Source organism: Trachurus japonicus, unplaced genomic scaffold (genome assembly GCF_045865225.1).
Source record: "Trachurus japonicus isolate A0001 unplaced genomic scaffold, Traja_1.0 AP029893.1".
Taxonomy (NCBI): Eukaryota; Metazoa; Chordata; class Actinopteri; order Carangiformes; family Carangidae; genus Trachurus; species Trachurus japonicus.
Genome location: NW_028220026.1, coordinates 78,283 through 92,336, shown reverse-complemented (window position 1 = coordinate 92,336; position 14,054 = coordinate 78,283). Strand labels below are relative to the sequence as shown.

The following is a 14,054-nucleotide window of genomic DNA, read 5'->3' as shown; positions in this document are numbered from 1 at the left end:
AAAAATGATGGTACTTCTTGAGTCAAGTAACGGTGCATTTTATTGTCAGTAACAGTAACGGCGTTATAGCGGGGGAAAGGTAACTTTTTTGATTACCTGTCACTGAAAAAGTAGTGTCGTTAGTTACACCGTTATTTTATGATGTGGTATTCCCTGGTCATGATTGGTCTATACGGAAATGACAAAATAAAGAGGCAAATAAGCCTTGTCGTTTTATCAAAGTTAATGATTTTGCACTTTTCCACGCATACGCTGACCTTTTTGCTTTAAAAAATCCCTATACAGACCGATATCTTAACCCCCCCCAAATGTTTAACCCAAAGCTAGGCCCCTGCATCAGACCGAAGACTGGACCAGGACAATAATCTGATACCTTCCACTCCTCCTGCTCGATGCGGAGCACCAGCCGTCCGTCCTCGGTCTGCAGCTTCTGTCTGAGTCGAGCCAGAAGGGCCCGGTCCTCCCAGACCCCCAGGCTGAGTCTGGAGCGCCGCTCGGTGCCGCTCCTCCTCCTCTGCTGCTCCTCCTCGTCCTGCTCCTCCCTCCTCCTCTTGATCCGGGTCTCCCACAGAGCTCTGACCGAGCTGATGGAGCCGCACACCGCCACGCCCCCCACCATGGTCACCACGACGACGACGACGTCACAGCGCCGCACGGGGGGACAGGCGAGATGACCTCTGACCTCTGAGCTGCAGCCTCGCTCTCCTCCTGATCATCCTGTAGGAACAAATACAAAACATTTAATTTCTTTCATTTAATTTCTATTTTACTAAATAAATTGTTTGTTTTTTTTAATTATTCATTTAATTGAGGCCTGTATTGAGGCTGCATTTTGTAATAATGTAATTAATTTCACCTCATGATGTAATATTTTGTAAAATCTGCCACATTTTGTAATAGACTTCTTGAACGCAATATGTAATAAACTTTGCCGCATTTTGTAATAAACGTTAATGTTACATTTTGTACAAAATTATTACATTTTCTATATAAAAAAAAGTGCAACATTTGTATTTTGTAACTAATGCAAAATGTAACAACTTATAACAAAATGCGGCAAAGTTTATTACATATTGCGTTTAAGAATTTTATTACAAAATGTGGCAGATTATTACACATTTATTCCATTATAATGCAACTTTATTACATTACTACAAGGCCTAATCTATTATTTTTATTATTTAAATTAATGTGTTTTTTTATGTATATTAAATTACTCTTTGTATATTTCTTTTATCCTTTTTAAAGTTATTAGGGAGAGATGCACATAAATTTCGTTGTGCTTCGTTGCTCGATGACAATAAAGGAAAATTTAAATTTACAATATAAGAGAAAATCATCGTTCTGGTGAAACAACGTCTGTGATTTATTTGATTTTTTCCCCATTTATCTTCACGTTGTCAGTTACACATAGAATTAAAAAAAAACTACTGTAGTACATTTAGTTTACAGTGTAGTATCTTAAAAGTATTGTTAGTTGTATTTTCATTAGTACTGTAGTATTACAGTGCAGTAATATAACAATGTACAGTGTTATTGTTATGTAGTATCACAGTAATGGACTGTTGTGTTACAGTGTTGTGGTACTGTAGTCTAACAGTGTTGTAGAACTACAGTATAATTACAGTAGTATTATCATAGCACCACTGTGTTATTGTAGTATTCAAAGTATTACGGTGTTGTATTATCAGAGTACAGCTGTACAGTGTTGTAGTAGTATCACACAGTACCACAGTGTTAGTGTTGTAGTCGGTGAACACTGGTGTCATGTTGTAGTTAGTGTTGTATTACTATAGCTCTGTAGTATTGCAGTACTGTGGTACAACAGTATAACAGTGAAGTAGTATTACAGTGTAGCAGTATTGTATTGCAGTATTATTGTAGTAGTACTGTAGTACTACACAGTCTCAGTGTAGCAGCTCTCACCTTGTCTCAGCGCAGCGGCAACAGTCGTCGTCCATGCTGCTGAGAAATTTGACCTCAGATCAGATCAGCTGCTGGTTAATTTTAGTCAGAGTCTCCAGGTCACGTGACCGACAGATACCCCCACCTCTTACCCCCCCTCTTACCCTCTTACCCCCCCTCCTACCCTCTTACCCCCCCCTCCACTCAGAGTCACATGACTGGGCCGGTCCTGGGTCCTGGGAGAGGAGTCAGGGTCTCTCAGCCAATCAGAGCGGAGGACCTCCCACCTCCTCTCTGACCTCTGGAGTTTCTGTCCTCCTGCACGTTGGGACGTTGTCATGGTGACGGCAGCATCTGGTCCACACACAGCAGCCCTACAGAAGAAGGATGGGATGTAGGAGCTCAGTGCATCATGGGAGTTTGGTGAAAGAAGCTAAAATGAGTCGTAGCAACAAGTAATAAATATTTGTCACATGAAGTAAAGACATTGGCCTTTGGTCAGCCCTAGATATTATGGTATTAAACTACATCTTTTTATTTAACTAGGCTAGTTAAATCACAGTAGCATACTGATGTGTTGAACTTACAGGCTTGTTACTAAGTATGTATTAATTATCATGATAAATAAAACTCAACCTCACACAGCTCCATGTTGTCTCTGTGTGGTGTTCAGGGACAGTCAGGACAGTCTGAGGACAGAGTTTATATTAATGCACCGTGACACAGTGGCAGGTCTCTGTACGTCTTCACCACAGATCACAGATCAGCTGTTCAGCTGGAGGAGGAAAACTCAGCTGTTCTCGGTTCCACCGCGACGTGCGCCTGGCGTTTGTTTTTTCTCTCCATTTATCAAGCTCCGGTAGCGACCCAGGTAAAATACGGGAGGACACCGTGCAGCTTCTTCATTAAATCCAAACAGTCCGACACAGCGACGCAGACGCACTGCTCCTCTTTGACTCTAAAGTCTCAGCAACTGGACTTATACTGAGTCTCCAGACCAGTTGGACCAGTCCCAGCCTGGTCAGATGCGTAGAACTGATGAAGCCTCTTGGATGAAGGTGAAACGTCTTCAGACAAATAACTAAGTCCAGTTGCTTTCGATTTAACCTCCTTTGAAAAAATAAAAATAAAAAATGTTGTAGTGAAAATGATTTTTTTTTTTTACACGAGTCAAAACGAGCGTCAAATCGCGTATCTCGCGTATCTCGCGTTTGGTCGCGCGTCAAAGCTCGCGCGAAAAAAGCCCCTTGTGGGTCTTCCCACCAAACACGATGAAAGAGACGAAGACGCGATGGTCCCGTCGCCATAAAAGAATCGCGTGTATTGCGTCGCAAAAAAAAAAGTCGCGTATACCGCGTCTCGCGCCTAATCGCGTCTCGCGCCTAATCGCGTCTTTGCGTCACGGCCTTTTACACCGCGGACGTAACGAATAAACGGTGACGGTGTGAACGGACAACATAGAACAGGACCAGACGTGGCGTTGTTTCCTCTTTTCACCGACAGCTCCACTCTCCCTTACTTACACTAACTACTGTTATTGTTGAGGCCAGAGAATTGTGGGATTTGTAGTTTTTGACCAATCGCAGGTTGTGCTCTTTCTGTTTTTGTGATTTTCCCGGTTCACACATGTATTTTTTTTTAGGGGCAAATGCGAGTGAAATGCTCGCCCATGGTGGGCATAAGAACATTTAAGACCTGTCTAAAATTATTTAAGACTTGAACACAATAATTCAACAAATTTAAGACATTTTAAGGCCTAAAATTTAGATTTTCAAATTTTTGACTTTTTAAGACCCCGCGGATACCCTGTAACTATTACCCCTGGCAAAAAATGTATTTAATGAAATTTAATTTAATTTTAATGAAAAACATCTGATACAGGATATAAATCCTTTACATCAGACTCAAATAAATAACAACATACAAAAATTAAACACAAATATACCAACTACATACATAATCACTAAAATACATATAACAGAATAATCCCCAAAAATCTCAATAAAACTACAAAACAAAAACAAGAAAGAGAAAGAGAATTGTATTGTTCTGTATATAATTATATATATATACCGTATATATATATAAAGCAATTAAAAAAATGTTTTTTTCATTGAAAGAGATTACTGTTTCATTTATACTTTGTTGGATTGGTTTTTTGTTTCTTCAGTGTTTTTTAAACAGCCAGAAATGATCTCATCTGGTCTGGCTGTTTAAATAGATTTTAAAAATGCAAATATACAGTACATCAGTCAAATACATTGGGAACATTTCCCCATGTGTTTCAAATTTAAACTTCAAATCTCATTAAATTTGCTAATTGTTGGGAAAAAGTTCTTTAATTGTGAAATAATCAAAACTTTATATATTCTACATTATAAATGTTGTTTATTTGACCAGATAACATTTAATTTAAATCCCATTTTGTTCCTGAATCCACCAAACTGCTGGGATCAGAATAATCCTGATGTTCTGGATCAACGGTTTCCTGATCCGACTAAAAAGCTCTGAACGACACAAACTGATGAAGGTTTGATCCATTTTCAAGATTTGATCTGATCAATGATCCAAAATCCGATCAGTATTTAACCCTTTGTAACAACTGGGTCCAGGACCAGAAAGTGACTTCTCCCACGTTCTCTGAGGAACCTGAACTCACCACAAACGACTCAGACTTGGTTCACTTCAACTTTATTGAGTTTTTTTTTTTTCTTTTTTTTTCTTTTTTCTCGTTTGACCAGGGTTCAGACACTTCACAGTTTATGAGTCGGACCAGAACCAGAACCAGGACCAGGAACCAGGTCCAAGAGTCCTGATCCAGATCCACATCCCAACACAAAACCACGACAGCATCAACAACAACAAACAACAAACATTTCAACACATGAAACAAAACAAAACAAAACAAAATAGACAAAATAAAGGTCAGTATCAAAAAAAAAAAAAACTACGACACCATCGTTACCCAGCAGCCCAGAGGAAGACGTCGGGACCGGGACCAGGACCAGGACCAGGACCAGGACCAGGACCAGGACCAGGACCAGGACCAGGACCAGGACCAGGACCAGGACCAGGACCAGGTCAGGGAGCAGCTGGTGGGGGGAGGGGAGAGGAGAGGGGAGAGAGGGGGGGGGGCACTTAGCAGCTACAGAACCAGAACCAGAACCAGGACCAGAACCAGAACCAGAACCAGGACCAGGACCAGGTCTTCCCCTCAGGAGCTGGAGGAGCAGTAACAGTCAGACGGGTCCAGAACCAGAACCAGCAGCAGGTCCACTGGTTCATTTACACACAGTTCAGTCAGTCAGGACCAGATCGGACCAGGACCTGGACCAGGACCAGAACCATGTGAAGTTCTGGTCCTGATGATCAGCGGAGACTTTGTGGACCTTTCACAGAGCGGTTGGTCCTGGTTCAGGACTCAGAAAACCACTTTAAACTGGACCAGATCCCAGACGGGTTCATCTGATCTGGATCGAACTGATGGAACTGGACTCTGGTGAACCCGGGTCTCAGGTCTCAGGACCCAGTTCTGCCCCCCCCTCCCCCCCAATCAGACTCTGGTTCTGGATCTCTCTTACACACACACACACACACACACACTGGTTCAGTCTCACTTCCTGTGATTTTCAAATTAAAAGTTTCACCGATTAAAATTATTATTATTAGGATTAATTTTCCAAATAGAAAAAAAACAACAAAACTGGTCCGGTCCAGAATAACAGAGTCCAAACTGATCAATGAACTGATGAATTATTGATGACACACACACACACACACACACACACACACACCCCCGACCCCCCAGCAAAGAGAATCCAGACCCAGACCACCAGCACCTGAAGAGCTGAACCCTGGTTCAACTTGGACCAAAAACTACAAAAACCTCTAAACCTCCAACCGAGAGAGAGAGAGAGAGTAAGGGGGTGAGTGAATGAGTGGTTGTCATGGAAACGACATGATTGACAGGCTGGCCCCTCCCCCGCCGCATCGCGCCGCCGCCGCAACTCGCTCAAAGGCAACAAGGAAATGAGAGAAAAGAAAGAGAATAAGAAGATGATGATGATGAAGGCAGCAGCAGCGGTGGCGGTGGCGATGGCGGCGAAGGGGGAGAGGTGAAGGTGTGTTAGTGTTGGCGGTCCGGTTCCATCCGGTTCCATCCGGTTCCGTCCGGTCGGGTCCGGTCACTTGAGGTCCAGCACCATGCTGGCCGGGTTCTCCAGGTATTCCCGCCACAGGTTGGAGAAGCGGCACATGGTGGCGCCGTCGATGATGCGGTGATCCGCCGACCAGCTGACCGCCATGATGTGAGCCGGGACCACCTGACCGCCGGCGCCGAACCGGGGCAGCACCTGAGAGCGCACACACACACACACACACACACACACACACACACACACACACACACACACAGCGTTGGAATTAGCATTCGGCCCCAAGTTTTCAAAACAAATGAAGATTTTTTTTCCCGCTATATACATTATAGTTCAACATTTTGTCAAATTGGCCCATTGCCATAATCCCTATAGTCATAGCAGTAGGTTCGTTACCTTTAGTTGTCGGTGCAAGCTATTTTTAGAACGGCGGAGCAGAGCCGTGAGCTGCTCAGAGCTACGCTACGGAGGCTCATGGGATTTCTTGGTTTCCCTCATCAAGCTCATCAAATACACAATCCAACAACTCCACAACGCTCTGGTGGACAAGTTGTGACCTGCACATTCACCACGCTATGAGATAATAACACAACGTTACCAGACAGAGTTGTTTTAGAGGGAAATACAGAGACTGTTGATGAAAAACTGTCCCTGAAGGCAACGTGCATCAGCGGTTTTGCATGAATTTCCCTCTAAAACAACTCTGTGTGGTAACGTTGTGTTAGTATCTCATAGCGTGGTGAATGTGCAGCTCACAACTTGTCCACCAGAGCGTTGTGGAGTTGTTGGATTGTGTATTTGATGAGTTTGATGAGGGAAACCAAGAAATCCCATAATGAGCCTCCGTAGCGTAGCTCTGAGCAGCTCGCAGCTCTGCTCTGGATTATGGCAATGGGCCAATTTGACAAAATGTTGAACTATCCCTTTAAACTCTAATTACCTTTCTTTCTTTTTTTATTATATACCCTGCACACACACACAGGAAGGGGGCGGGGCTTGGCTTATCTAAGTACCTTGACCTCTGTGGTGTGTTCATGGGCCGTGGGAAAGTCTGGAACTCACCTGCATTTTCCCCAGCGCTCCGATGGCGACCTCAGGAGGGAGGATGACTGGTTTGGCGTACGTCCCTCCGATCTACAACACACACACAGAGGAAACAGGTTGTGGTTAGAGCGGGTCTAGAGTCCGTCTCCGTCCTCAGAGCGGCGGCGTCTGGACTCACTGATCCGATGTTGGACAGGGTGAACGTTCCCCCCGTCAGCTCCGACGTTCCCAGCTGCCCCACGGCGCCGAGCGTCTGCAGCCGGTTCAGCTCCTGGGCGATGTCGAACACGCTGAGCAGCTGCACGTTCTTCACGTTGGGGACCAGCAGACCCTGACTCGTGTCCATCGCCAGCCCGATGTTGTGGGACGCCTGAGGGCAAAGAGACACACCAAGGTGATTAGATATAAATGATGTGAAGTAACCGGGTCAGACTGATCCAGACCCAGTGATCTGATCGGATTCTGGGAAACCTGATCAATGACAACTGATTAATGATTATCTGACACATAACAGGTCTGATCTGCTGTTAAAGGGATATTCAGCTACAAATTCAGTTGGGACAGACTTTCAAACCAAGAACCTTTTTATCTGGGCCAGATGTTTTCAGTGACACAAACATACGAAATGTAGAGAAAAAGGGTGATTTTCTGCCTCTGCGCTGGTCTCACATTTGGGCTGATTCTGACCAAATGGTAGCTCCTATCAGAAAAAGACGCAGACCGTGGTCGTCGTAAGGATTTCCTGAACACTTTGGTATGATTTTGGTGTTTCTACAGTAAATATTTTGGAAACACTTGCAAGTTATAAACAGGGGTCCCTCCTGCTTCTCTTTGTATTAGAGTCAATGGGCAGCAGGAAGAGACCTGGCCGCAATGAGAGGCTCACAGTTTAAATTTTGTAAGTCTCTCTGCTTCGATGAACACATTGTTAGAGAGAGGACAGAGGAGATCAGATCAGCTGCTGGTTAATTTTAGTCAGAGTCTCCAAGTCATGTGACCGACAGATACCCCCACCTCTTACCCCCCCTCTTACCCTCTTACCCCCCCCCCACTCAGAGTCACATGACTGGGCCGGTCCTGGGTCCTGGGAGAGGAGTCGGGGTCTCTCAGCCAATCAGAGCGGAGGACCTCCCACCTCCTCTCTGACCTCTGGAGTTTCTGTCCTCCTGCACGTTGGGACGTTGTCATGGTGACGGCAGCATCTGGTCCACACACAGCAGCCCTACAGAAGAAGGATGGGATGTAGGAGCTCAGTGCATCATGGGAGTTTGGTGAAAGAAGCTAAAATGAGTCGTAGCAACAAGTAATAAATATTTGTCACATGAAGTAAAGACATTGGCCTTTGGTCAGCCCTAGATATTATGGTATTTAGTCTAGTACGAAGAGGGGGGTATCATGCACCCCCCGGAAATATACTTCTAACCAGTGTTTCTAGATTGGAAAAAATGTGTAGAAAATGATGAGCTATGTTAAAAAGTTGTCAGAATGTCCCATGTATCATTTTTATGCAAATTAGTGCCGCCATTATCGAAAAAACCTAATTTCACTATATCTCAGCCAATACTGCAGATATCTGAACAAATAAGGTGTCTAGACCCATGTTTTGGGGGTCAGAGATCACAATAAAACTATTCATAAAGTGATCACATGTTGGTGGCATGCTAGTAAGCAAACCTAACCCTTTTACCAATTACAAGACGCCAATATTGGAGATACCAAATAAGGTGTCTAGACAGAGGTTGTTGTGTGTTTAACCAAGGTTTATTTGGATCAAACATCATAATAGAACTCTTGTTGATGTGACCACTCTTCTCTTTCCCATGCCAGATAAACAGTCAAGTAAATGGTTCTCCACTATGCATCACTCATCATCGTTTTCACTGAAATCTTCAAAGTTAAACTCATCCTCTCCTTCCTCTTTCTCCTCCTCTTCCTGTTCATGCTCTCCAGTGTCATGGGGATCAACCAGTGAAGTTGGTAGGATAGGACCACAGGACCACACCGGTTTCAACACTCCTTCATCAGTCTTCATCCATCCCTGCCCCTCATCATAGGGTTTTGGTTTTTCCAGAATAGGTTCATCAGCTCGCTAGTACAAGGCGACATAGTAGTTCACACGTCAGCCATGTGGCTTCAGAGCAGAGTGGCACGGAGGAAGGCCAGCCAGGTCAACCTTAGACTTGCAAGTGAGTTTCTTGTCCTCCCCCACCATGTTGCGTAGCAACTTGGCACGGACAGCATCCACTGAAGACTCACAACTCTGTCCAGGCGTCAGACAGGTGGATTGCTCCAACTGCCTCAGCACCTCAGGCTTGACACTCTAGCAGTCACTGAGTTGACTGAATACGTGAAACCTGGGATTCTTCTTCAAGGGCCCCACCTTCCGGGGTGTCGAGTGGCGCAGTGGGTTAAGCAGGCGCCCCATATATTGAGGCTATGTTCCTCGTGCAGGCGGCCCTGGTTTGAATCCCACATCGGACGGCCCTTTGCTGCGTGTCATTTCCCCCCTCTCTGCCTCCCTATTTCCTGTCTCTCTCAACTGTACTGTCAAATAAAGGCATGAAAAAGCCAAAAATATATACATGGCACTGGTACAGTCTTCTCCACTGAACACATAGAACCCAAGAAGAGTGGTGCGGTAGTCTTCTCCCAGGGATTCTGCAAGCTCAGAGATGTTGAGAAGCTTCCTGGATCTTCACACTGTAGGGGTCTGATGAAGTCAGCTTTAGCAGCCTTGCCCACAGCTTCTGCTCGTACTGTAACACGTCCATCTCAACATCAGTGGGGACAGGTGCACCGGAAGCCAGGCAGTAGTAGTACTGCAGAATCCCTGGGAGAAGACCACCGCGCCACTCATCTTGGGTTCTATGTGTTCAGTGGAGAAGACTGTACCAGTGCCATCAAAGGGAGAAGGAAGGTGGGGCCCTTGAAGAAGAATCCCCAATTTCACGTATTCAGTCAACTCAGTGACTGCTAGAGTGTCAAGCCTGAGATGCTGAGGCAGTTGGAGCAATTCACCTGTCTGATGTCTGGACAGAGTTGTGAGTCTTCAGTGGATGTTGTCCCTGCCAAGTTGCTACGCAACATGGTGGGGGAGGACAGGAAACTCACTTACAAGTCTAAGGTTGACCTGGCTCACCTTCCTCCATGCCACTCTGCTCTGAAGCCACATGCCTGACGTGTGAACTACCGTGTTGACTTGTACAGGTGAGCTGATGAACCTATTCTGGAAAAACCAAAACCCTATGATGAGGGGCAGGGATGGATGAAGACTGATGAAGGAGTGTTGAAACCGGTGTGGTCCTGTGGTCCTATCCTACCAACTTCACTGGTTGATCCCCATGACACTGGAGAGCATGAACAGGAAGAGGAGGAGAAAGAGGAAGGAGAGGATGAGTTTAACTCTGATGATTTCAGTGAAAACGATGATGAGTGATGCATAGTGGAGAACCATTTACTTGACTGTTTATCTGGCATGGGAAAGAGAAGAGTGGTCACATCAACAAGAGTTCTATTATGATGTTTGATCCAAATAAACCTTGGTTAAACACACAACAACCTCTGTCTAGACACCTTATTTGGTATCTCCAATATTGGCGTCTTGTAATTGGTAAAAGGGTTAGGTTTGCTTACTAGCATGCCACCAACATGTGATCACTTTATGAATAGTTTTATTGTGATCTCTGACCCCCAAAACATGGGTCTAGACACCTTATTTGTTCAGATATCTGCAGTATTGGCTGAGATATAGTGAAATTAGGTTTTTTTCGATAATGGCGGCACTAATTTGCATAAAAATGATACATGGGACATTCTGACAACTTTTTAACATAGCTCATCATTTTCTACACATTTTTTCCAATCTAGAAACACTGGTTAGAAGTATATTTCCGGGGGGTGCATGATACCCCCCTCTTCGTACTAGACTAATTAAACTACATCTTTTTATTTAACTAGGCTAGTTAAATCACAGTAGCATACTGATGTGTTGAACTTACAGGCTTGTTACTAAGTATGTATTAATTATCATGATAAATAAAACTCCACCTCACACAGCTCCATGTTGTCTCTGTGTGGTGTTCAGGGACAGTCAGGACAGTCTGAGGACAGACAGCTCTGAGGTTGAAGTTTATATTAATGCACCGTGACACAGTGGCAGGTCTCTGTACGTCTTCACCACAGATCACAGATCAGCTGTTCAGCTGGAGGAGGAAAACTCAGCTGTTCTCGGTTCCACCGCGACGTGCGCCTGGCGTTTGTTTTTTCTCTCCATTTATCAAGCTCCGGTAGCGACCCAGGTAAAATACGGGAGGACACCGTGCAGCTTCTTCATTAAATCCAAACAGTCCGACACAGCGACGCAGACGCACTGCTCCTCTTTGACTCTAAAGTCTCAGCAACCGGACTTATACTGAGTCTCCAGACCAGTTGGACCAGTCCCAGCCTGGTCAGATGCGTAGAACTGATGAAGCCTCTTGGATGAAGGTGAAACGTCTTCAGACAAATAACTAAGTCCAGTTGCTTTCGATTTAACCTCCTTTGAAAAAATAAAAATAAAAAATGTTGTAGTGAAAATGATTTTTTTTTTTACACGAGTCAAAACGAGCGTCAAATCGCGTATCTCGCGTTTGGTCGCGCGTCAAAGCTCGCGCGAAAAAAAAGCGTTCCTCGTGTTTGGTGGGAAGCCCCTTGTGGGTCTTCCCACCAAACACGATGAAATAGACGAAGACGCGATGGTCCCGTCGCCATAAAAGAATCGCGTGTATTGCGTCGCAAAAAAAAAAAGTCGCGTATACCGCGTCGCGCGCCTAATCGCGTCTCGCGCCTAATCGCGTCTTTGCGTCACGGCCTTTTACACCGCGGACGTAACGAATAAACGGTGACGGTGTGAACGGACAACATAGAACAGGACCAGACGTGGCGTTGTTTCCTCTTTTCACCGACAGCTCCACTCTCCCTTACTTACACTAACTACTGTTATTGTTGAGGCCAGAGAATTGTGGGATTTGTAGTTTTTGACCAATCGCAGGTTGTGATCTTTCTGTTTTTGTGATTTTCCCGGTTCACACATGTATTTTTTTTTTAGGGGCAAAATGCGAGTGAAATGCTCGCCCATGGTGGGCATAAGAACATTTAAGACCTGTCTAAAATTATTTAAGACTTGAACACAATAATTCAACAAATTTAAGACATTTTAAGGCCTAAAATTTAGATTTTCAAATTTTTGACTTTTTAAGACCCCGCGGATACCCTGTAACTATTACCCCTGGCAAAAAATGTATTTAATGAAATTTAATTTAATTTCAATGAAAAACATCTGATACAGGATATAAATCCTTTACATCAGACTCAAATAAATAACAACATACAAAAATTAAACACAAATATACCAACTACATACATAATCACTAAAATACATATAACAGAATAATCCCCAAAAATCTCAATAAAACTACAAAACAAAAACAAGAAAGAGAAAGAGAATTGTATTGTTCTGTATATAATTATATATATATACCGTATATATATATAAAGCAATTAAAAAAATGTTTTTTTCATTGAAAGAGATTACTGTTTCATTTATACTTTGTTGGATTGGTTTTTTGTTTCTTCAGTGTTTTTTAAACAGCCAGAAATGATCTCATCTGGTCTGGCTGTTTAAATAGATTTTAAAAATGCAAATATACAGTACATCAGTCAAATACATTGGGAACATTTCCCCATGTGTTTCAAATTTAAACTTCAAATCTCATTAAATTTGCTAATTGTTGGGAAAAAGTTCTTTAATTGTGAAATAATCAAAACTTTATATATTCTACATTATAAATGTTGTTTATTTGACCAGATAACATTTAATTTAAATCCCATTTTGTTCCTGAATCCACCAAACTGCTGGGATCAGAATAATCCTGATGTTCTGGATCAACGTTTTCCTGATCCGACTAAAAAGCTCTGAACGACACAAACTGATGAAGGTTTGATCCATTTTCAAGATTTGATCTGATCAATGATCCAAAATCCGATCAGTTTTTAACCCTTTGTAACAACTGGGTCCAGGACCAGAAAATGACTTCTCCCACGTTATCTGAGGAAACTGAACTCACCACAAACGACTCAGACTTGGTTCACTTCAACTTTATTGAGTTTTTTTTCTTTTCTTTTTTTTTCTTTTTTCTCGTTTGACCAGGGTTCAGACACTTCACAGTTTATGAGTCGGACCAGAACCAGAACCAGGACCAGGAACCAGGTCCAAGAGTCCTGATCTGGATCCACATCCCAACACAAAACCACGACAGCATCAACAACAACAAACAACAAACATTTCAACACATGAAACAAAACAAAACAAAACAAAACAAAATAGACAAAATAAAGGTCAGTATCAAAAAAAAAAAAAAAAACCTACGACACCATCGTTACCCAGCAGCCCAGAGGAAGACGTCGGGACCGGGACCGGGACCGGGACCAGAACCAGGACCAGAGCCAGAACCAGGTCAGGGAGCAGCTGGTGGGGGGAGGGGAGGGGAGAGGGGAGAGAGGGGGGGGGGCACTTAGCAGCTACAGAACCAGGACCAGGACCAGAACCAGGACCAGAACCAGAACCAGAACCAGAACCAGGACCAGGACCAGGTCTTCCCCTCAGGAGCTGGAGGAGCAGTAACAGTCAGACGGGTCCAGAACCAGAACCAGCAGCAGGTCCACTGGTTCATTTACACACAGTTCAGTCAGTCGGGACCAGATCGGACCAGGACCGGGACCAGGACCAGGACCGGGACCAGAACCAGAACCAGGTGAAGTTCTGGTCCTGATGATCAGCGGAGACTTTGTGGACCTTTCACAGAGCGGTTGGTCCTGGTTCTGGACTCAGAAAACCACTTTAAACTGGACCAGATCCCAGACGGGTTCATCTGATCTGGATCGAACTGATGGAACTGGACTCTGGTGAACCCG

General features: G+C 44.1%; 1 protein-coding gene across 1 annotated transcript; it reads right to left on the bottom strand.

Moving 5' to 3' along the window:
- Nucleotides 1–6,055: 6,055 nt before the first annotated feature.
- On the bottom strand, nucleotides 6,056–7,461 carry LOC146960868 (lipoamide acyltransferase component of branched-chain alpha-keto acid dehydrogenase complex, mitochondrial-like). The gene is made up of 3 exons (XM_085771987.1): nucleotides 7,282–7,461; nucleotides 7,122–7,193; nucleotides 6,056–6,257 (listed from the first exon to the last, which is right to left on the bottom strand). Exons 1-3 carry the CDS (start codon nucleotides 7,447–7,449, stop codon nucleotides 6,090–6,092), a joined length of 408 nt encoding a protein of 135 aa, XP_085628113.1. The 5' UTR covers nucleotides 7,450–7,461; the 3' UTR covers nucleotides 6,056–6,089.
- Nucleotides 7,462–14,054: the final 6,593 nt, after the last annotated feature.